A 25281-nucleotide genomic window follows, 5' to 3' on the forward strand; every position below is an offset into this window, starting at 1 on the left:
AGGTTACCAGATCTCTAAGTCAAAGGAGACACCATATTCTGGATTAGTTTTGCCTTCTTGAATTCACTGCAATTTAGAATTTATATTCCCATGGCTGAATTAGAGTGAACAAGGCCTTCAACTTTCTGATAGTATTGAGTTGTTCAATAAATATCTAAAACTGAAACATGATTCCCTGATGATGAGGAATGAAATTGAGGAAATATTCCTACGATGAACTCCAGTTTTAATCAAGCCAAACTCAATAAATTAATCATCTATGGACATGCCACCGTCGACTCTGTCCTCAAACACAGCAATAAACAAGAAAAGAGCTATTCCCAAACAGATGAAAATAGTTCCAAACTGCAGTGTTATTGGAATAGTTTATAAATGGCTTACTAAATTTCAACTCCAGTACTTCTGTGAATTGAACCATGAATCTTCATTAATTATATCACATCTTGTGCTGTTTTTGAAAGATTTGTTCGTAATCCTCATGAATTCATGTTCTAACAAATATTCATATTCAACAAATTAAAGTTGTATCAATCCAATCCTCTTGTGATTTGAACCATGAATGTGTATTAATTATATCACATCTTGAGATGTTTTGAAAGACCTGTTCACAATCCTCAAGAACTCATATTCTTACAAATATTCATATCCAACAAATTAAAGTTGTAGGAATCCAGAACAGAATATGTACTACACATTAGTTTTATGTTTCACGTTCCATGGTTTTTGTGCATAGGTCGTACCCTATCTATTTGGGAAGAACTGTTTTCCTGTTGAAAAGGAAAGATATGCAGATCTAACATGATATTGTATGATCATGGATGCTGTGCATGATGGAAGCAGACCAATAGGCATCTCTTTCACATGGTGTCCTGCTGTGGCGTGATCCTGCTCTATTTTGTAGCAGAGGTAGATAGTGCAGTGACCCTTCTGGGTGACTGGGTTTCTAATTTGCTTCCAGGGGCTGCGCTTGATTCACGGGCCATGGGTCACTATGAGTCACTTGTCAGTGTATTTCACTGTCTTCACTCTTTGGGACTTCTATGCTGCCTCAGCGGTCACCATTCCCCATGACCTGGTAGAGAGCAGATTCTAAGTAATTTCACTGTATGCAAGAATTGGTGGCATTGATAGCAAAGACCTAATAGGTCATTCATAACCTTGGTGACTTCAAATATGGGAAACAGAATAAATAATAATAATAACTAATAAAAATAATAATATAGAAGACGATGTTTCCCACCTAGTGATCACTTCTGGTCATTGAGCTGTGTTCTTCATGGTAAACACAAAGCATTAATGAATAATTTAATGAGGATGCAGGCACACAGACTGGAAGGTATACTATCACAGAGTGGGAAGATGTGATAAGCCAAGGCTCTCGCATATCTTCCCACACTCGGCTTCAGTGTGGTACAGCTGAAAACACATCACATTGATGCACAATAAAATGCTTTATAGAAAAGCAGGACTGCTGTTTTTGATTTTACTAATCCCTTGTAGCCCCATATGGCTTGTATAGTATTTTAAATTTATTTATAGTGTTTTTACAGGCAAAGCTAGCCCCGACTGCAACATAGCGCATCACACAGGACTGCACCTATGCATAATGTAACTATGAAGAAAGGAATAAAGGGGGGATTAGAGAGGAAGTCGGAGTTAGACTTTGGGGTTTATTCTGAAGAGATGTCTTTAAATTTTCCCAAAGCACAGTAAGCTGGTACGTTATGTGACGTAATGATGATCTATCAACATGCACACATTTGATGTTGACATATCTTTTTCTTTCCAGTATTATAGGTTCCAGCTCAATAATTGTATATGCAGTGTTTCAACGCTCAGTGAGATCCCCAGAGGTAAGAGGCATGCATGGCTCTTCGCCTGTTTGTGGCTGTTAATATTGTACTAATGCAGGCATAAAATAACATGCCAGTAGTTCTTTTTATCAATGATGTGGAGCGGCACAGACCTGATACTTAGCCAGTAGTCTTCTCTAGCTCTGTATCTAAATGAGCAACAGTCATTAGTGGAGGAGAAACAAATCTCTCTCGCTCTCTCTTTTTCACTCCTCTCCCCTCCTTCATTCCAAAAGCACCATAATTGTTTCAAGGGTGTATGGAAATGCTGCAGTGGGAGGGATGTCTGCACATGAAAATACATATTCATTTGAGCAGAAAAACCTAAGATGCCCTGGCACTTAAATATTCTCTACTTTCACAGATATTCACTTGCAAAGAAATCAATTTTGTGGCTTCCTAAAAATGGGTAGCTTTATGTTTGTGGCTTGTACTAATAGCTTAGTGACTCAATTCAGTAGTTTATTCCATATCCCATTATTAGAAAGCAAAGGAATTCTCTGAAAGCACAAGGATCTATAGACTCATACTAATCAGTACAGGTCAAATAGATGCGTGTTCTGGGGCACTCCCTTTTGTCCTGACACAAATAAGGGTGTTAGGACATTATATTCTCTAAACACCCAACACATTGTTTTTATCTATATAGGGGCACCCAGGATTAAAGGAATACCTGGTTAAACCTCTAGATATTTTTTTAAGATCCCAGTAAATGAATATTGCAAGTGATCCCTGGAATATGTTTGAAGCATTCTAGGTCTTTAGGAACCAGAATGAGAACCGATAATGAGCACGCCACTAAGAGAGTCGGTGAGTGTCTATCAAAACAACTAAAAGTGTCTATGAGGTCATTTGAATTGGTAGGTACAGGTTGTAGGATACCCTTTTGGGTGATGGCTGATACTTGGTCAACAGTCTTTTTTGTCTATTCCTGAAAGTAAGGATTCAGCTATCTGCTTGACTAGCAACATTTTAAAGCATTTATCTAACATCTCTGTCACCTCAGGTATAATTGTGAGTGCCTTTTGGGCTCTTTAATTTTCTGTCTCATCTTTATGTGTCATGGAGGTGGTTTCTGTCCATGGATTCTGGAGACCTGTGTTCTAATTTAACCCATAAAGACTATGATTCTGGGCAACATATTTTATCTTGCCTGTGCCTCGCACTGGATTACCATGAGCAATTGCCAGTAGTTAGACTTATTTCAAGCATTCCTTTCATCACCTTTTGTATATTTGATATAATGTCCTAAGTGGTCAAAGGTATGCCCAGACATGGGTCCCTTGTTACTGTGTCACTGGTACCAAGCTACACCCCCCCATGTCGAACAGAGTACCAGCGGACAGGTAACATTAGACCAGAAATGGAAGACTGAGACCTGAACTCAAAAAGCAACATTTGCACATTGGAGAGATAATGATTGCCAGCAGGGAACACTTTTATTTAAGATACATGCAAGCTAACCTCCGACTTATTGAATGCAGTCATTTCTCCACAGCCTAACCATGAGCTCTCACCTGGGCCTGATTCCTGCCTTTGATCTTTTAATTGCTACTCGAGCACTATAGTTTGTGTGGGGACCTAGAACTGTTTAAGATCACTGTAGTTGTGGGAACTGTAGAAATTGCCTAGAGTCTCCTAGTGGCATTCAATAGAACCATGCACCTGAACCCATGGGCAGTATCTCATTTTGCTGTGATAATAAAGTACTTCTCTTTTTACTAAGGGAAGCACTGGGATGGACAGTAAGTTATTGTGTCTATTGTTTGAGCATTAAGTGTCTGTCCCCACACTCCCTCCCTGAGAATTTTTGACTGCTTGTCCTCGCTGGCCTAGGAGTCAAGTGTAGAAGGGGTATACTTGGCCAAGTTGGGACACCTGGACCAATGATCTTATCCATCACAGTTATGGCCTAGTAGCCCTTCTTACCCAGTGGCACACCTACACAGGGGTCGCACACCTAGACCTCTGCCCAGCACAGTTGCCAACTAGGGACAAGGTGGTTAAAAAGGGTGTGAATGCTTCAGTTTGCCAACCAGAAGGACTGTGGTTAATCTTTGATGGTGTTACCTGACATCATTCACTCCCCAAGGGAGGCATAAGTGCTGGACTGAGTTCCTGCAACACAGTTCATTTATGTAGTGATGCATTTTGTTTTTTTAAATTATTGGGTGACTATTGGGTGTTGATTTTGATTTGGCTTTATGATCTTGCATTCCTGTGTACAGTCACAAATCTATCTAGACGATTTTTCTCTGCTGTTTCTGATAGCTTGCTTTATCACATGGTTAACTCTATGCCTATTAATAGAGATTCTTCTTACAGTTTTTGGGTCCCTCTGCGCCACCCCTCCTTACTTTTTGCTCATCCTCTTATGTGGTTGGGGGAGAGACTCAGCTTTGAACCTGGTGTTTAACTAAACCATTCATAAAAAAATAAAAGGTTGCTCTAACATGGTAATATGGTACGATGCATATTCACGTTTTGTGGCATTGCCATGATTGATACCTTTTTGAAGTATACTTTAACTGAGATGTGTATTTAAACAGATTTAAAAAAGAGTGACTGGAGACTGTGCTATGTTTCAAAGATTCGTAAGGTTGCTGAAGAGTGCATGGCTGAGAGGTTGGTACCGCAACAACAATATGAATGATGAAAGGCGTTCATCGCCATATAGGACCTGTTGTGCTATACACCTCCTACATTATGTGCAGTTATGTTTGTAGTGATCCTTCCAAATCCTCACCGCACCATTTGGCATAAGTGCAGCACAATCAGCTATTACTCGGCCTTCTTTTTGCAGAGTATGCAATTCTGTTTGTATGATGTGGCTTGGTGGCTTGTAGAGATGTTTGTGGTGGCATAGTGTTTTATTTGTGTACTGTAGAATAGTGTATAATGCCAATTTGTAATGTGAGGTAGGCAGTCTGTAGCTTGGAGTGGAATGGAGGCTTCTTAAGGATGTGGTATGGCCATAGTGGTAGCATTTTTAGGAGTGGCACAGTTTTGAGTGGAAGAAGCACAATGGGTTGGGTGGTTGTTCTGTGGAGTAATGGTGTATTGTGTGGTGGGAAGAATTTAGCAGAGGAGTTGTATGTTGTGTGAGTGTGTGGCATAGGCCAAGAGGTGAGTTAATGTAATCAAAGGTAGAGTTAAGAGTGGTCGCTGGGTGACGTACTGGGTGTGTCTGGGTTGACGCCATGGGTGGGTGAAAGTGCTCCATATGGTTCTGTGAACAAACATCAGAACTATTTGCTTATGTGCTGGGATGTGTCTACAAAGAAGTCCTTCTCAGCATAAATATTTTTTACACGTGTAAATATTTATAACCCTAACCCTGAGCTACAAAGGCCTGAAGTGCACTCCAGACATGTGGCAAATATTTTTACTGTGCTTGCCAATGGCGTGGCTTCAGGGGGGCGTTTGGGGTAATACACCTTCCCTCCCCTAATAAATGTATTTTCTGGTGAATAGTTGGATACAAGTGCTTTCAGTAGGGTATGGTGAGGTGTCTGTCAGATTTCAGAAGGATTTTTTACATAAACACAGACAAAAACACACACACACTCCCTCTCTGCTTTGAAGGTTTTCAAAAATGTTGGTTATTTTACAAAATACTGTTTTCTCTCACTTAGTGCTCCTACCAATCTGCATTAGACTCCCTTTCCACTGCCCTGCTAGTTGTATGTACATGGACGGTGATTCACCAAAAAGCTAGGGGTAGCAGAAGTGACATCACGCGCCCTTTGACTTCCACTTTTGTTCACAGACATATACTTACACATACACACAAATTCACACTTACACACACTCTCACCTGCATGCATAGGGATGTAGCTTCAGGGTGTTTTTTTAGGGTGTTACACGCCACTAATAAATGCATTTTCTGTCAAATAGTTGGGTACAGGTGCTTTCAGTCTGGTATGGTGAGGTACACAAAAAAAGGGAGCACACTGCCTCACACTCCAGCATAAAATAGCCCCTATGCATCATGGTAAATGCAGTCATTTGATTTAAAGATAGAGAAATTTTTCAAAAAGTCTTTCACCTTAAGTAGGTGCAGCAAGTGCCGTATCTCTGGACACGTGTTTCTGGCTTTCGGCCGTCATCAGCAGAGAGAAAATATATCTGAAGGGGTTGCTTGAAGTGCCGCCGAACGTCTTCACAGGTTTTTGTACCACTCAGTAGGCGAACAGGTGCATCAACAGAGTGCAGGCAGTGTGCTCCCTTTCTTTGTAATTTTGTCTTTGGACGGCTCCCTTGAGCCACGGCTGACGAGCCTTGGGAGGCACCTGTGCGCCATGAGAGGTACATAAACCTGAGAAAACATTTGGCGGCATTTCAAGCAAGCCCCTATACCATGCTGCTCCCTGCTGATGATGGGCTAAACCCAGAAACACGTGTACAGGGATAAACAGCACTTGCTGCGCCTACAGAGGTGAAAGACTTTATTACTTTCGGAATGGACTACGAATTCGACTGCATTTACCATAATGCATTGGGGTTGGACTTTGTTGCTGGAGTGCAGGCAGTGTGCTCCCTTTCTTTGTAATTTTGTCTTTGGTATGGTGAGGTGTCTGTCGGATTTCACCAGGAGCTTTTACATAAACACTTTTAGTGACGCTCTGGTGCCACTTTTCACTGCACCATATTTACAAGGAGGCGCTAAGCCACTTCTTGTGGCTTAACGCCTCCTTGTAAATATCGGCCCATCCGACGCTGTTTTCTGCGTCAGCAGGGCATGCAGTGGTGTTCAACCGCAACACCCATTGCTTTTGACGCTGTCCCAGATTTACAAGAAGGTGTAAATCTGAGGCAGCGCCAAAAACTAACACCACCCCAGGGGTGGTGTGAGCATGCACAACGAGGAGGAATATTTTTTATTCCTCCTCGTTTTTTGCTCTTTCTATGTGTGCTGCATTCTGCAGCACACATAAAAGGAACAAAAGGCCATGAAAGATTGTTTATGTGCAGGAAGGAGTCCCTTCCTGCACATAAACAATAATTCCAAAATGGCGCTTTGGTACTTCTATGTGTGCCTTATTTTGCAGCACACATAGAAGTGCCAAATTGCCATTGTAGATTGTTTATGTGCAGGAAGAGACACCTTCCTGCACATAAACAATCTATCCCCTCAAAGCAGACACCTTTGCACCATGGTACAAGGATGTCTGCGTTAGTGCAGGCAGCTTAATTTAGCATCGCGCAAGAGGAAACACAGGGGTGCGCCGTATTCCTGTAAATAGGGCGCATCCCTGTGTTTCAAAAGTGGTGCAGCTCGGTGTTGATATCTTTGGCGCAGCACAACCCTGAGACAGTTTTTCGTAATTCTGGGCCATTGTGTTTTTTCTCACTTACAACGCCTGCCAATCCACATTTGTTTACCTTTCCACTGCCCCTTTAGGCCCTGTCATGTGCCTTGCTTGTCCTATTTGTTGGAAAATCTGAAGCTCACGCCCCCCTTCCCCAATCTGACTCACCAAGCTACGCCTTTACGCATGTAGGCACACAAAATACATTTAGAGGCATTTTTACTTACCTCAACTGCCATGGGAGGGCATATTCACATTTGTATTACACTAATAGTGATAATATACTATTATCCACTATTAGTGTAACAAAAAATGTACTGAAAACAAAGAGAGTGAAAGCCCCAACTGGCATCCATAAAGACAAGCGGCCCCTGTGTTCCTGGCACTGAATTTGCCACCTCTGAGGCCAGGGGTCGCAAAAGCAGTGCTAGGGGTCGCAAAGAGCAAGCAAGCGGTCGCAGCTGCGACCCCTGGCGACTCCTAAATGACGTCCATGCCCATAGTATGTGTTTTAACATTATATGGCAGTGTGATTGTTGGAAAATCTGACGCCCCCCCCAGTCCCCTCCACCCCCAATCCTACTTACCAAGCTACGCCCCTGCTGCGTGATGCTAAGTCTGTGTAAGATAGGTGCACGGATTATATGTACCACAGGCAAAATACATTTTTGTATGATGGCACATCCATCGTCTTGAGCTAACAGGACATATTTGCTGCTCCAGGCAAACAGTGCTATGTGATACCTCCTGCTGCTGCCTCGATAAATACTTTTGACATCTCACCTTACAGATGAAGCAGCCCTGAGCCTGTATCACCTAACCCAGCGAGGGCAGATTGTCAGCATAGCAATGTGGACATTTCAGTTGTAGGATTAGGGTTTTTGTGAAATGTCACAAATATATTATTTTTCTTCTCCTCATGGAAAAACTCATCTTTCCCCTCACACTCGCTGCAAAATTGGGAATGTTTCGTGCCCTTTCACCCAGTTCCCTATACTTTGTAAATTCCAGCTGAATGACATGAGTGTACCTGGTGTTATGAGTGAGAGAATGCGCACAAAAATATCCCATTTTACTTTCAGAAATAAGAAAAAAAGAAACAAGAAATGTCTGTATCTTTTTTCAATTTCTGTTATTTCCTCATTCTTGTGCTTTGAGTAAGAGAAATTAAATAAAAATATTTTACTCCTATAAACGAAACAATATGATCTACGGCAAATATTTCCATCCTATAATCCTCCAGCAAAGCTGCGAGAAAGGGTATAGAGATGAAGTTTCCAAAATATGCTGTGCTGTTTACAGCTGTTTAATTTAGCTGTAAGTGCAAATATTTGTGGAAAAATGCATTGAAAATGTTTGTAAGAGCCCAGAACCTTAAGACTGTGGTTGCTCGCCGCATTAGCTTCAACCATTCCCCCTGACACAACAGGGAGAGACCCCACTAGGTATCCTCCCCTCACAAATGTAGGATTTCCATACGCCTTTTGCAACCGATACCTCTTCTTGTTAAAATCTGATCTGAGATTTGCAGCGGCGTTTTTGGAATAAAAAATGTTTTAAGAAGCAGTCCTGCTTTTCCTTTTTCCCTAGTGCAAGAGAAGAAACTTGCACGAACCTGATTCCCCCACCATAAAAACTGCCCTCTCCTGCAGCACATTAACAATGGATTTTAACCTGCAATAAAAGCAAAAGCAGAAAATGTGATTATGCACATTTTCAGGAATGGAGGAATGCCCACTTTCTTGCGCCTTTGATGAAAGCTGAAAAAAGTGTCTTAATGTGATAGCCGCTTTGGCGTCACGGAAGTGACATCACGCATCCCGGGACCCTTGATTACATCACAAGTGACCTCTTCTTCTATTCGCAGCACCTCAACAGCATCCTGTTTGCTGCGGAGAGTTTAGGGGAAGGAGCGCTTATTCCTCTGTTTACCTTATCTTGCTGCCTTAACATTAATGACCCCAAAGATCAGGGGTAACAAACAGTGCTTAATTTGTACAAAAGCATAAGTGCCAGGGCCCTCGTCAACCCATTGCACCACCCATTGCTCCTGCCAACTTTGCCAGTGACTTTACCAACACAACAACTAACCACTATCCTCCTACAGGCGTGACAATTCAGACGATTTCAGGAGCCCAAAGCAATAAGAATGGTTGGGCGACTGGCATTAGTCATTTTAATGTATATTGAATTAATAAACATGTTGTGCTCATCTCTAAATTAGACAAACAGCACCACCATGTGGCAGACAGTCATAAGTGCAGCTGCTGACAATTAAGTGCCAGTGCTGAGCACCAGAAACCATCAGCACAAATTAAGCACTGATAAGAAAGGATAAGCCAAAGTTACCAGCGTGGCAATCTGGTATTGACATCTATTAACCACGTGGCTTTCTGTGTAACCACCCACGGCAAATGTTAAGCTGCTGTCATCGCAGACATGCTTTGGTTGAATCTGAAAAGTGTATTTCATATTCATATTTCAAAACTAGGGATTATTAACAGTTTGCTTATCCAGAACATCCGCCAGAAATTGGTGGGTTCCCTGTCTGCCCCATTTAGAGTGTATACATGGCCATACATGTTAAACATGCTAAATGGTGTGGATGTGGTATGGACTCTAGATAGGGCTGGGATATCTGCTAATCTTTTACAGGTGTTCTGCATCAGTCAACCTCTAAATTACCTTCAAACTGTTCACAACTGTGGAGAGGAAGGGGGCAAAGTAATGCAAGAGGGTGCCTCAGGGCAGTGTGGGTACACCTTCAGTAGGGATCAGACATTATTTACTCCGGTCTCTCCCTAAATCGATCATTCCCTTCACAGTTAGAGAATTCTCAAATTCTGGAAGCTAGTTCTGGAAACTGACATGCCTTTCACTGATTGAGGTGAGTTCAATGAAATGGCATTCACAGGATATTTTCCTGAATGTGCTTGCATGGTTTAGGCAACATGTTGTGAAGACATTAGAATCGGCCAGGGACTCCAACTATTTAATGAAGGAAAACAATACACAAGTTCTAAATGTTGATTTTTCTAACCACTGCAGAAGTGAACTTTGCCTATCAACTCTTCAATTTTCAGCTCACCTAAAAGCCTTCACCGGGGCCATCTGTTTTGAAAGTAAAATCTTACTATAAAAACACACGACTTCATTGTTGTTGGATGATGCACAACAGCAGCATATAACTTGCACCCTTTTGACTCTATGCTTGTGCTATAACGAGACAAGAGAGGTGATGCACAGCCTGACGTCAGCCCATTGTATGATTAAAAATTGAATGCAGCGAGGCAAGTAATGTAGATGCCTATCGCAATGCTAAATATATTGACTTTGAAACAGACGACAGGTTAGTTGGACCAGCCAGGATTTGAGACTATGGCCTACAGGTTAAAACAACCTGTGCTGCAAGCACCTGACTTGCTGTGCTACCTCACAAGCTTCTGGGACTGCTCATCCAGCAGAGAGCCTATGGTTCATATCAGCCTTCTTGCATCCCAACAATGGAGCTATACAACAGAACTCCAAAGCAAACAGGCCTGTGCATATAGTTAAACATGTTTCCATCACAGTGGATATTCTCAAGAGATGTTTGCCAGTTACTGGACTTTTGAGGCACCCAGGCAGTATATCAATTCTCAATCAGGTTTTTTAGTATTCGAGTGGCAAGTATTCCAACCACCCAACAGCAAAGCATTAGATTTTGTATTTTTAACCTGTATTTTCACCTCTGTGAGTATTGCTTTAATGCACTTCCCTGGCCTGTTTTTGATTTTCGCAATAGTGGGGCATTATAGCAAACTTAGTATTCTGTGCAGAGAAAATCAAGATTTAATTTTTGACAAGCAGTAGGCAGTCGTAATGGAGGGAACTTAAAAAGATAATTCAGTGCAGAAGAGTTTACGTCAATGACAATTATTTAAAAAAAAAAAAAACATTCTGGCTACACTCCTATTATGTGTGCACTCAAGTTGTTGGACGCTGTAGAGCCATGGAGGAAAATCGGATTACAACAACTTCATTGGCGACGAGGCATAAGCACTCAATCCAATTGATTAAATGGTCGCCCTGGATATGTTTCTCAAAAGATCGAACAAGCATCCACCCCCAGGATCCAACCGACTCCTGCGGAGTTAAGAGATTTTCTAAAAAGAGCTGTGACAGCTGGTCTGAGCAGAGCATTGTGCACAGACCGTTTCCACAACTCTGGCACTGGTGTAATCCTCACAGGAGACTGCAGATCCCACAATACAGAACAAAGACCTAATAAAAGGGACAGCGGGATCTGGCTCGGCCGAGATACTGGGCTTTTATCTTGCAAGAACACATAAAGACTGGTTAGTGTTAGATTAAGGGTTTCGTTTTTTCCTGATGGCAATATTTCAAATTGTACGGGCATTTTAGGAAACAGTAACCTCCTGTGTGTTTGCAGTTCTGGTACCTGTTTCATTAACAAACAATAACATTTAGGATTCTGACACAATTTAGGGTTATTTCCCGTGAGTGTTAACAATGAATAACATTATACAATTGAGAAATGATGCAGAAATGCAACACTTACATGGAGTTCTTCAAAATCTCATTACACATTGCTTTTTAAGTACTTAAAAAGGAGGGTAGCCAGATGACGCATGTCTCTGGGATTCCATTTAACCCTGGGTTTTCATTCAACACACTGGTGCATTCTGGTATTTGCAGTACTGCATCAATTTAGTTGGACCAATTTGATTATTGGGCATGAAAGCACTGATTTGTAAAAACAAAGCTCGAGATCGGAAAAGTGGTGTCTGGTGACATGGGCAACCTGTGGGAAGGGTTCATTGCTTGGGGCCGTAAACTAACAAGGCTAAAATAAGGAAGTGTTCGGTATATTTTTTTTAAACTGCACTAATGCATATATCAGTCTAGCAGCGCGTTATAAAGGCTCTTTCCAAATGTATTATTTAATTTGTGTGTGTGTGTGTTTGTGTGCGCCCACGCTTGCACATGTGGGGATTTATAGTATGTAGCACGTACCTAGAGGAGCACCATAGAGATTTGTAAAATGATCATCAGAGTGCAGGAGCTCCTGGCACATAGCTGAAGGGATGGGAAGAGGATGCCTAATTGCCACGGAGTTCATTATTCACTTATTCATGTGTACAATAGTCCATCAGTCACAGTCAACATGTGTTTTGTGGAAACTGCTTTATTGGTGCACAGCCGTTCAACAGTGGCATAAAACAATATCGAACGGTAAAAAACCCAATGTGCATCAAATAACTTGTCAACATTGGCAATAATTGTGTGTCCTTGAAAACTAGATTATGTAAATATAAACCGTGGAGAGTCATGGTTTAAAGAGTGTGCTTGAGTACCAGGCAACACAAACCCAAAAAACTCCCTCTCATTCCATGTGCAGTGCTCCGTATGTGCTACTGCAGGTCTCGAGAATGAAGTGGCCTTTAAGTCTCAGCCACACTAGGTCATTGGAAGTGGGAGGTAAGTGGTGGAATTTCTTGAGTCCCTTGATGAGGCACACAGCAGAGTGAGGAATGATTTCAATTGGTTCTAGTGCACACTCTTGATCCTTGAGAGCAGAGCATTGATTTCATCCAGTTATGAGAGGTCCAAGATATTCTTGGTAGCACTGAAATCTGCTTTCCGGAGGTAGAGTTTGACCTCGAAGAGGTGAGATTGGTAACTCACTGTCTATAATTTCTGTTTGATGCAAATGTTTGCTCTTATATTGGCAAGACATCTGGAAAGGTTGCCTTATCTCAGTTGCAGAACTTTGCAGCATCTAACGACCTATTAGATGAGCAACAAGCGGGCTTTAGTCCCAGCCACAGCACTGAACTAGTGGTTCTCTCAGCCCTTGATAAGCTTTGGTAGCTCACTGATACAGGAGAATTTTGCAAGCTAGTCCTCTTAGACGTGCCGTCCACATTTGATGCCATTGAACACAACATACTGCTTAAGGCCTTCTAATTAGACATATATATTTTTCACATGCTCATGGATAGAGTTGCCCATAAACTCAACCTACCCACAACCATTGTGGAAAAAAATTGTTTCTATTTGATTTCAAGGACAAGAATAAAAGATCCATCTGAACCATTCATCTTTTAGACTATTTGCAGGAGGCAGGCCTTTCCTGTATGATAAATCCTATCACATGTTTAACTCTCATCTCCAGACTGGAAAAGAAATAGAAGCCACGACCCCTCCATGTTTACTCCACCAATTCAAGACTGACTCAGTTATCTCAGCAGCATCGCAAAGAAGATTGGGCAACCCGGAAACGCCTTGTGTAGTGCTAACTGATAAAGAGGGAAAGGGACTAGACATGATTGGCAAAATAATTCGCGTTTTTGCAGCAACATCGGTTCAGAGTGCCAATGGAGGGGTCATTCTGTCACATTATACGTTATCTTGAAAAAGTACCAGAGGACTGCAGGCAGCAAGTAAATTCTATTCTGAAATAACATCATCTTCCCTGATTCACATTTTGTTTGAGGCTTCCATTACTGCTTTTAGAGAGATGCAACTGGAGCCTTTTTAAGATGGTGTGGTTGGCTTCCAGCACCTCTTTCGGACCGGATGTACATTGAAGATTTATTGATATTTCCTTTGATGAGCAACATCTCAAACATGTTATCAAAGCTTTAGAGACAGTTAAAACCAACACTGATACAGTTATAGTCTTAGACATCCTGCAGAAAAAGCAGACATGTTCATACTACCAAAGGCAATAGTTCAGTGAACTGTAGGAACGTGGGGTATTATGCACTGAGGCTGGTTAGACTTTAGTATGTAATACCCTTATGTGACCCCCAGCTGGGTCCTTTGGATTCACACTAATAAATCCCTTTACCAGAGGAAAATGTGTTAAGCTTTTCAGAGCTTCAACATGGATGATAAGTAATTGACACAACTCAAGAGAAATTCGACTCTAATTTTAAAAAACTAAAGCAAGATTTTTAACATAATTTTAGATACTAAAATGAAGACAATTGGTGGAGTATCACTGGAGTTATTGATTTTTAAAGGAAACATAACTCAGTGCATTTAATCTTGCAAAACTTTAACGATGCGGTCAATGGGGAAATATATTAGTGTCAAACAGTCACTTGCAGGTCAAGCTCAGTTGAACCCACTGAGGGTTAAAATGGTGCGTTGCCTGGACCAAGGTCCACCACTCAGTACAATTCTACTTGGCTCCTAGGGCCGTGGAGCAGAGTTGTCCTGGCTGTCCTTGGTGCTGAAGACGGGAGCTGCTGGTTTTGCTGCTGGGACAGTGCTAGGTAGGAAAGGGGTGTAGAATCTTGACAACGGGCCATTGGGTCATTGGGTTGAGGATGTTACGGGGTTCCATTGTGATGCAGTCTTGAATTAATGGTAACGGACTGGCCACCTACAAGCCTTGGCAGTAGCAAATTCAGAGTTTATTTACTTCATCATCCTGGATTCCGGGGGGGAAACGATAGCCACCAGAAACTTGCTTAAGGTCAATACTATGCTTCCCACAATGCACTGGACCATTTACTTTTGGGCTATCCCTCGTGGGCCAAATGACCAGTGATTCTTTGGTTCCTGGAGTGTGAGTTGGCTACGAGATGCAGGTGACTAGTACCTCTAGTCCAAGAGAGTTCTGGTGCTGCCTTCGGCTTGCAGAATGGGTCCTCTTTAATTTGGAGATGATCTCTGGTCCAGGACTAGGCGTGCTCATGCAACTGTAGAATGGTTGCCACAGGTGCAGGTTGTCGCGCCTTTGCTTTGTGCAGGTCCTGAAGTCACTGGTACAGGTCTCTTCTTTATCCTTTGTTGTAGGTTCGTCAGAGCTGAGGTTCTGGTGCCAGTGGAGCACCTTAAATCCTAGCTTCAAGGGCGTCAGGTGTGTGGGTGCTAGTAGTCAATGGGCTACTCACCCCAGTGGCTAATCTGTCCCTGAGGTGACCACATCCAGTGGAGTGTGGCACCTTTTCTACCCATGAGCCTCTATTCTGCCAATTTTGAAAATGGCAGAACCCACCCACGGCTGTACAGCCTAGGTAGCCTGCCTTAGGGATGTGGCTAGCTTTCTGGGGGTGTACGCCTCCTGACTACCTAATTTTTCCACCCGCCTGGGTGCAAATGTGCCTGGTGTAGGGGGTGGCACTCTCCTCCACTGCCAGGGCACAGGAAAGACTGGGACAACCAGGCGGACAACCTCTAAGGTAGTCACATAGGTGCATGTCACATTAATCTGACTTGGGGAACAAGTTGGGTTTGATGACACAAGTTGTTTGATACCAAACGTGACACCTTTTCAGTGGGACCATAATGGAGCTGGCATCCTCAGGATGCCCTGGTGCCAGCCCATATTATTCTGTGGTCCTCTGAACACTTATAGGAGCTCTTGATGGAAAGAGGCTCCTATAGGGACAGGTAAGCTTGCACTTATATGTCCACACCTTCAATGTAATGCACCCTGCCTCCTGTGCTCAGGAGGCCTACCTTAGGGGTACCTGACATACATTAAAGATAGTGCTGTGACCTTATCACTCTTGAAGGCAAAGTCACGTTTGGGCAGTTTACACTGCTCATGCAATCTGCAGTGGCAGGGCTCCTGTCCTCTTTTTGCTTGGGTCACTCACGGTGGCACAATCAGTGCTTCAGGTCCTGGTGACCCCTTTAACTCCGATGCCCTGGGTACCACTGGTACAATTTACCCAGGGCTTATAAGGGAGTTAAAGTCTTTGCCAATTGGGGTTAACAATTTACATGTATCATATTTTAGGGAGAGAGACCTGGCACTGGGGCCTGGTTAGCAGGCTTTAGTGCACTTTCAGAGTCGGAAACCAGCAGCTAGTAATCCAAATGGGGGCAAAAAGTTGGAGGAAACCTGAAAAAAGCCCATTTCCTTACACCAACACTCTTTTCAGTCAGGGGAATCCAGATACTTTTGAAGGTTACTGCTCTCAGGGACAGGGAACCACAGCTTACAATAACAAGCATTTACAATGCAACGGGTCTCGCGTTTGCTCATATTAGAGCTGATCGCGTTGTAAACTCCTAACCCGACTTTTCACCTATCGGGCAAAAGTGCATTTATGTACGTAACCCAAAAAAGTGAAATTAACTATGTAAAGCGCTTGACTTCTGCCAAGCGAGATCGCTCTCGTAAATTAGAGAAAAAGAAGTCCACGAGCCCGATGGAAAACAGCAAGCCTCGCATGTTTTCTGTACTTGGTCGATGCGCTCGAGGAGGGCTAGCCACCGGAAAAGGCATGACGTATGCATGCCTTCGACTAATGAAAGCAAGCAGATTTTATTAGGCAAGCCCACGAACCAATAAAAAACACTGACGTGAATTTGACAGGGCTCCTAGCCCTTTTCTAAATACTAAAGCGTCTCGCTGCGATACGCATGCGCGAGCGCATGCAACGCAGGCTTGACCCTAAAAAAGAATCAGAAAGATGACACAGGGAAAACTAAGGGGCCTTTCCATTAAAAAGGGCCAAGACAGAAGCCTACACACCTGACGTCTAAGAAGTCTGACTCCTTCACATCTAAGCCTGTGGGAGGAAAGGTGAATGACTTTTTATCAGCATGGCAACAAATAACATTGGATCCTGGATGGAGTTCAGTAGGGACATCTGATAGAGTTCACTACAATATTACCAAATTCACCTCCAGAAAAAGAACAAAATCAACAACTGGAGATCTTCTAGCAGAAGCCAAAAAAAATTATTATGGAAGCTGCAATAGAGCCAGCATAGCACAATGAAAGGAATCTGGGTTTCTACTGCAAGAAGACTGGTGAATGTTGGCTCATTTTAGATCTGAGGGCTCTTAAAAAATACGTAAAGAAAAAGACATTCAGAATGTTAACAATAGTGGATATTTTGCAATCCATAAACAGTCACAACTACATGGCATCAATAGATCTGAAAGATGCATATTTTCAGCTCACAAAACATCAGAGACATAGCAAATATCTCAGTGTTATGGTTGATGGACTATGCTACCAGTTCAGATCACTTCCCTTCAACCTCAATTTTACTCCCAGAATATTCACAAAATGCCTAGGTGCAGTTTCCTATGGAAACGTGGTCCTAACCATACCAACATGGCAGCATGTGAATGAATCTATGAGAGATCCAATGCTGCAGAAGATAAAGCTACTTTCTGTAGCATTGGTATCTTTCATAGACTCACATGCACCTACCTGCCTCAACGTTCATGAGTACTCTGTTTCAAGCTACAAAGCTCTGGCTGCTACAGACTCTGAGCAGGGTTGAAGCCCGGAGCCTCTTCAATTGATTGTCTGGACTTCAGGTGTAATTAGGTATATTGGCTGATATACTCTGTAACAAGCTATGAAACTTCGGCAGCTGGAGAATCCAAGGAGGGTTGGAGCCTGGAGCCACTCCACCTGTTTTTCTAGACTTCAGGTCTAATGATGGGGATGGGCTGATTAATATCTGTAAAGGATTGCCCAATCAGCTTCTATGCCAGTTGCTGTATTGAAACTGTGCTATAACATTGACTACCAAGGGTTCCAAGCCTAACACCTGTGAAAATTCAAGCATGTGAATCTATGAAACATACTAGTGCCAATGCTGTAGAACTGTAGTTACAGGTAAATAACTTTTTCCTATTCATTATCCCAGGATTCAAATTGATTTGAGCGGAGTACAGTCAATATGTACTCTGTCACCCACCATTGCCATCTAGATTTTATTTTTACAGTACCTTTGTCAAGGATTTATGTTGCAAGAGCCAAGTGACAATGTGCTTCTCATGGCCCCAAACAATGTCTGCTTCGTGTAGTTGAAGTCACAAGTTGCTACCAAAGGTGGTTGCCTAGTCTTGCCTCACCCTAGGTTCAATGCGATCTGCGCAAAACTACTTCACAGAAATGGAGTAGCTTTCATTAAAGAAACAGCCTGCCGTCTGTGCACTAGGGAGCTTCTCATGCTACAAAGCTCAGAAATCGCAAGTGTTTTGTAGAGCAATATAAATGTTGATTGCAACCACTTCAGAGCACTGTTTAACACAAGAGATTCAATGGTGTTGGAAATAAGTGGGTGGGTCAAGACGAAGCACATCCATCTAGCGAACTAACTAGATGCTACCCCAAATATCCATTGGTACCTTTTCAATCATCATTGAACTGAATATTAATTAGTAATAACAGAAGCTGCTTCTCTTCAAAACGAGAGATTAATTTACAAAGGTCTTAAATATTTCATGTTTTCTATTTATTTATTAATTTCTAAAACAATATTGAAATTAAACCTTAAAACTAATGAATCAAATATTAAAATACAGCATATGTGTCTTAAGACCAGAAAAGTATCAATACATATTTACAACATGATCATCTGTACTACAAATTGTATACAGATAAAAGATAGAAAATGTTGAAACGAAAAAAATCCCCAAATCGTGAATTATGAAACATTCTTACAGAAATAAGACCTACAATATAGAAAAGTCAGATACTTGCATCAAATATAGCTTGTATTTTTAAGGAAATGGTCATTTTAGAATTCCTTGTTGAAAAACAGTTTTCCTGGAAATAGGATACAGCAACACACAAGACTCAATACACCATCTCTTACAAATTCAAGAGCAGCTTTATAATTCACAAAACAAAAAGATAGAACAAATAAAATAATTAACAGGGTGCACTATGTGGAATGTGTCTCTACGCGCTGTTCACCACATTGCTTGGACTCAGAAATTATTATTTCGCATCAGGAGATTTCAGATAATCCTTGAATTTTTTTCAATCAAGAAGCATGTCTGTTATTTAAATGAGGTTAATTTCTAAGGGACGGATTTATTTTTTGGCAGTCGGCCCGTCTTCCGCCAGGGCAATGGAGTAAATGCCCAGTGGACATTTCAAGCATTGACATGAATCACCATGATCAGACTTTTGTTAGCTACTAAAATTTTCGTATGTCAACTTAATCCAAACTACCCCAAACCCTGAAGATAAAAATTAAGTTTTATATGTAAGGTCTGCCAGAGGTGAACTGCAGTGAATGGTACACTGGTAGTCTACATCAATACAGCCCAACACAAAAGAAGACCTAACTTTAACATTGGTTTCAAACTCTGAATTGCTGAGAATGGCCCGTCATGCTGTACAGGTCAATTGTTAATTGAAAAAGAGATCAGGATAAACCAGCACAGCCTTTGCTGGTGAGCCACAGAGCTTCTCAGAAGTTAACACTGCAGGATATTCCGTGTCTCTCGGTCAACAACAATTGAAATGGCACATTTTTTTCAATCTAAAGTTGTACCAGGACTCATCTTCTAATAAATGGTCAACTTTCATGATATCTAGTAATAATTACTGTTTGCAGGTTTATTACCACTTAGTGATTCTGACTTTGTTCATGGGGGCCTGGGCTAGTCACCCTGAAACTCAGGAAGGGAGTGCTTAAATAGACAGCCTAGTCCCTTTTGTGTGCCGGATTAGGTACTTGCAGTTCATAAAGAAAGATGCTGAAACCAAAAGTCAGTTTTTGTCTTTATTAGTAGAAACGTAGATAGACCACTAGCCCCTCACCACACACCAGCACCTTTCACCTTCCCAACTGCTGAGCTAAGAATCCCCTTTACATTCCACATCTGGGCAAAGTTGTTGATTAAAACATGAGTTGAACATTAATGGCATAACCACACCCACTAGGTTTTGGCATGATTTTCATATCACTATGGATATCCACTTTAATATTAATTCTTGTCCATCCCGTATAAATGGATTCTCCCTTCTAATCAGTGCATTTCAATTGAAACCCAGGTTGTTTTTTAATTAATTTTAGAACCACTGCTCACTTGTTTTAGGTCTGAGGGCACTGCTTCATGCAGCCACAATACTGGTCTTATGTATCAAAGATTCATCTGCATAGCCTCTGCTCTAAAATATCTCCATTTGCCACCTTTACCGCTCGTACACAGTTGAAAATTGCCTGCCTTACCCCTTATGCGCTACATCCTGATACTTTCCTTGCTTAGTTGAACATTTCCAGTGGCCCTGTTGGGCAACATAGCAGTTAGGAGGAGATCCCATAATTTATTCAAGAGACTTTTAAAACGTGGCTGTGGTCCTCCATTTTCGTCAAACCTTTTTCAATTGCATTATGTAGCTCTTCTTATTTCTGAGAAGGTGCTAAAGAGCTTTCAAATGTGTAGCACATTTCTCCATAATTGTTAGATCAAAACTGTGAGCACTGGGATAAATATGGACTTTGAGTCTCTGCCCCATTCGGAAGAAAAAGCACTATACGCACCTCTTTCAACAGTGATGTGGAGATAAAATGAACAAAGACAAAATATGAAGAAAATGCAGAGAGAGAATGTTTTCCTTTCTGTTGAGGCTGTTGAGGATCTTCCAACTTTTTCCTGTATTTTTAAATATACTTTGCATAGTTTTCTTTTCAAACAGCATGAAGTGCACTTTTTTCTGATCCACGCTAACTCTACTTTAACACTTAAAAATAAATACATAATATAAGCGATCAGTCATTGATTTCAGATTGCAACAATCTTCTTGGCAGATGTTAAGGGAGAGCCTTGTGCAAACTTTGCTGGACATTTAATAAATTCATGTTCCACACAAATCCAATATACTGTGAGACGAGTTGAGTTGATAACACTGATATAAATGCATTTGTCTACTAAGTTGTCATTTCAATTATTTATATGAATGCAGCTGTTCACTTTATGATCTACCGGCATAAGGTAAATTACTTTTTGATGACCTAACATGTGGCATAATTGTGATTCTTGTAACATGAACACACATTTATAAAACAAAAATAGCTCCTGTTAATAACAAATTGATTTCCCTGTAACCCATGCCTTTTTGCTAAATTATCAAAGTAGGCATACTGAATAATACTACTGCCCACAAGCATAAGTGATCCAGACTGCTTATCTAAGGAACTCCATATGATTCTAGCATAATTGCACAATCTCGAGTGCTGAAATGCAGAAATACCACAACACCAATCTTCTGCCACGTAATACGTTCTTAGTCTTTGTACCCATCACAAGGAGGCATAGGCCCTGTCTACAAATGTTAGAAAGTAGGATAGGGATTCACTATAAAAGCCATGACAAGTTATATGGAAGCGCCCATGGTACACCCCCAAGGGACACCCTCCTAAAGCAAACTACCACACAACGCTACTTTGCATTAATTTAGGCATCTTAACTTTCCATCACAAAAAATGATTGGACTTGTAAGTAATTCTCGAATCAGCAGTTTGCATTGGTTTGCGCCACGTCTGGTGATTTTGCACTTGCACAAAGTGTAATAAAGTTGACCCTTGGTTACTTTCTACCAGAGTTGAAAACTTCTTATATTAGACTACTCATAAGGTAGAAACTTTACCCATTCGACCCAGCAAAATACAGACAAATATCTAATAGCTCTTTCCTAGGTAAAATATTGAATGGTATGTTTTACTCGGCTTTCTGTGGTCTTAAGGTTAGTTGTGTATTAAGTTTAGGTAATAAAAAAACATGTTTAAGTAGGTAATGGAATTTAGAATGTAACATGAACCCGAGTGTTAGAGGTCTGGGAGTTGAGAAGGGACTGCGCAGCGAGCAGGCAGCTTCTGTAAGCGTTGCTGCATTTGCGATGCTGAGGTTGCATAAAGAATTCATTTTACTACTTAATGAAGTCTATTATTTAAGAAAATGGTGACGAGGATGAACCTATTGAAAAAGAATATCAGCCCCATTGCAAGGATTTCAGTTATGCTGCGTAACGTCATGCCTGTGACAAGAAACACCATGATATCACATGCTAGGAAGTTGGATTGACAATGTAAGTACTAACACTTCATATTAAAACGTGTAACTGATAGGTTTCAAAAGTTCTGAATTCACATTTAAGGGAAGGAAAGCTACATGCAAGTTATATGTTTTGCAAAAAGGTCCATCAGTTGTTATGTGGTACGATCAAAGAGAATTAGGGATAATGTTGGATCCCAATAATATAGAACCAGTTCTTACTGTTCAGATGGAAAAGGATATTGGCTAAAACAGTTTTTAAGTGAATTTTCTAGCCTCTTTTCTGGAAAAGTGGGGTTGTTAAAAGATATTATTCATAAAATAGAGATGAAATCTACAGCTATACCATGTATACCCATGGCAAGATATATTCCCTTTTCCATCAGAGAAGAAGTTACGCAGTAATTGAAAGATTTGGTTAGGAGTGGTATTACAGAACAAGTAGAATCAGCTGAATGGGTGTGGTGGTCAGCAGGTCTAATTGGAAAGTCAAATTACGCGTCAACCTTAGAGAATTAAACAAAAAGATTCTGGTGGCCCAATATCCATTACCCAGGATCAATAGAATGTTGGCAAATGCCAAGGGTGCAAACTGGTTTTCAACCCTGGATTTAAAGTCTACATATCACCAGGTGGAATTACATCCAGAATGCAGGAAATTGACAACTTTTATCACAGCAGTTAGTTCCTTTTGGGTTGGCGTCAGCAGGTACCATGTTTCAGAGACTCATGAGCAATCTATTAGAAAGATAAACTTATGTTTTTTTACTGAATGACATTCTAATTATGGGTGAAACTACAGAGGAACATGAAAATAAATTGAGACAAGTATTGCAAATGTTAGAACAAAAGGGACTGACAGTAGAATTTGGAAATTGCAGGTTTGCCAGAGAAGAGGTGACACATTTGGGTAATAACATCAATGGTAGGGGAATTAACCCTAAGAAAACATTAGTTGATGTGATCTGTAATGCTACACTGCCATCAAGCAAGAATGATGTCAGAGCATTCATAGGCTTGGTTGAATTTTGCTCAAACTTTGTACAAAATGTTGCTGAAAAACCACATAGCATTAGGGATTCTCTAAAAAATAGAGTCAAATTTGTTTGGATTGTAAAATGTCAAAAGGAATTTATAAATGTTAAAAAAGATACATGCAATGTCCCATTTTTTAGACGTTTTGATCCCAAGTACAAAATGTGTGTTACCACTGATGCAGCAAAAAAGGCTTGGGGACTGTGCTTTCTCAAATTGATGAACAAGAGAAGGAATGGATAGTGGCTTATGGATCACGTGCTCTTTCACCTGCAGAAGAACTATTTATTTGCAGTCATTGAAAGTGAGACACTAGTTTGTGTATGGGGTCTTACCCACTATCAACAGTATGTGTGGGGTTACAAATCAGGATTTACACCAGGTACAGGCACAGAATTAGCCCTTGTGTCCATATAGAATTACCTAAAACCCACAGTGGAGAAAAGAGTGGCTGCCCTATTGCTTTTGGACCTATCAGCAAGAACTGACACTTTCCACCACGTGCTACTACAAAAACTCCATTATCGTGGAATACATGAAAATACCTTGAAATGGATTGCTTCATACCTCAAAGACAAACAAAGCATAGTGACCCTACCTCCTTTCACATCACCCTCTCACACCCAATATTGTGGCCTTTCTCAGGGGTCCATCATATCTCCTCTCTTATTCAGCATCAACCAGGCCCCCTTATCAGACCTGATTAATTTGTTCTACCTCACCTGTTACAACTGTGCAGATAATACATATTTCTACAAATGGTTGGCTAACAGACCTCTACATGTCAAGACTTGACTGCATCTACCGCAGAGACATAGATCATGACATCCACTGCAGAGACAGAGATCATGACGTGAACAAGGGCACAGACACCAGACTACCATAATATGTGTTGGAAATGGCCCTTTTTGCAGGGTCATCCCCAGTCTTTTTGTCTGTTTCCTCCTATTTTTCTGAACTGTTTTTGTTGGCTTTAGGACTCTGGGCACGTTACCACTGCTAACCAGTGCTAAAGTGCATATGTTGTCTGTGTAAAGGGTACTGTTGATTGGTTGATCCATGATTGGCATATTTGATTTACTGGTAAGTCCAAAATGCTACTAGTAGGTCTGCAGCACTGGTTGTGCCACCCACATTAGTAGCCCTGTAAACATGGCTCAGACCTGCCACTGCAGTGTCTGTGTGTGCAGTTTTAAACTGACAATTCGACTTGGCAAGTGTACCCACATGGCAGGCCTAAACCTTCCCTTCTGCTACATGTCAGGCACCCCTATGGTAGGCCCTAGGTAGCCCCAGGGGCAGAGTGCAGTGTATGTTTAAGGTAGGACATATACTAGTGTGTTTTATATGTCCTAACAGTGAAATACTGCCACATTCGGTTTTCACTGTGCAAGGCCTCTCTCATAGGTTAACATGGGGGCTGCCTTTTAAAAATCCGTAAAGCGCAGTTCCCTTTGAGAGCAGATAAAAATGTGGAGTTTAGGGTCTCTGAACTCACAATTTAAAAATACATCTTTTAGTGAAGTTGGTTTTTAAATTGTCTGTTTGGATATGCCACTTTTAGAAAGTAGGCATTTTGTTGCTTATACCCTTCTGTGACTCTGCCTGTTTGTGGATTGTCTGTCTGGGTCAGTTTGACAGTTGGGCTGTTTTGCACCTCTCTAGACAGTGACACAAAAAGGGGTGGGGGTGTAGCCTGCATATCCTGATGAGCCATCTGAGCTAGAGAGGAGGGAGGAGTGGTCGTTCACACCTGAAAGGACTGTGCCTGCCTTCACACAATGCAGTCTCCGACCCCCTGGTGTGTGTCTGGGGCCTGGCCTGGACAAGGAAGGATCTTGCAAACACTTGAGACTTTGCTTTGAAGTTTGCCAACTTCAAAGGCAGAACTGGTATAAGAAGAAGACCCAAAACCCCAGACTTTTAGAATCTTTCTGGAATCAAGAGGAACCTCTGCCCAGGAGAAGAGCTGAAGAGCTGAAGGAGGAGTACTGTCCCTTTGCTGTGTTTCTTTTCTGGACTGGCCTGCAGTTGCTGCTTCTGCCTGAAAAGAGTGCAAAGGGTGAACTTTGCTGTGTGTCCTGCTTGAGAAAATTCTCCAAGGGCTTGGAGTAGAGCTTGCCTCCTATTGGAAGTCTCAGGGACACCAAAGACTTCAGTTTCCTCAGCCTGCAGCACTGGGAACTGTGTGTTTTGTGCTGTTCAAGAGGAAAAACCACAGCGCCGTTGCCAACGATGCTGCTGGCCTACACCGTGACCTGCCGACGCCACACGGAGTCACGTTGCCCCGCTTCGCACCG

At 41.7% G+C, this 25281-nt stretch overlaps 1 protein-coding gene across 1 annotated transcript in view; it reads left to right on the forward strand.

Annotated features, from left to right (window-relative positions):
- Nucleotides 1–25281, forward strand: part of TMEM116 (transmembrane protein 116) — a 186545-nt gene that overhangs the window by 88592 nt on the left and 72672 nt on the right. The window contains exon 3 of the mRNA XM_069214823.1: nucleotides 1790–1853. Coding sequence (XP_069070924.1) covers nucleotides 1790–1853 — 64 coding nt within the window. The remainder of the gene's footprint in view (nucleotides 1–1789; nucleotides 1854–25281) is intronic.

This window comes from Pleurodeles waltl, chromosome 11, assembly GCF_031143425.1.
Source record: "Pleurodeles waltl isolate 20211129_DDA chromosome 11, aPleWal1.hap1.20221129, whole genome shotgun sequence".
NCBI classification, from domain to species: domain Eukaryota; kingdom Metazoa; phylum Chordata; class Amphibia; order Caudata; family Salamandridae; genus Pleurodeles; species Pleurodeles waltl.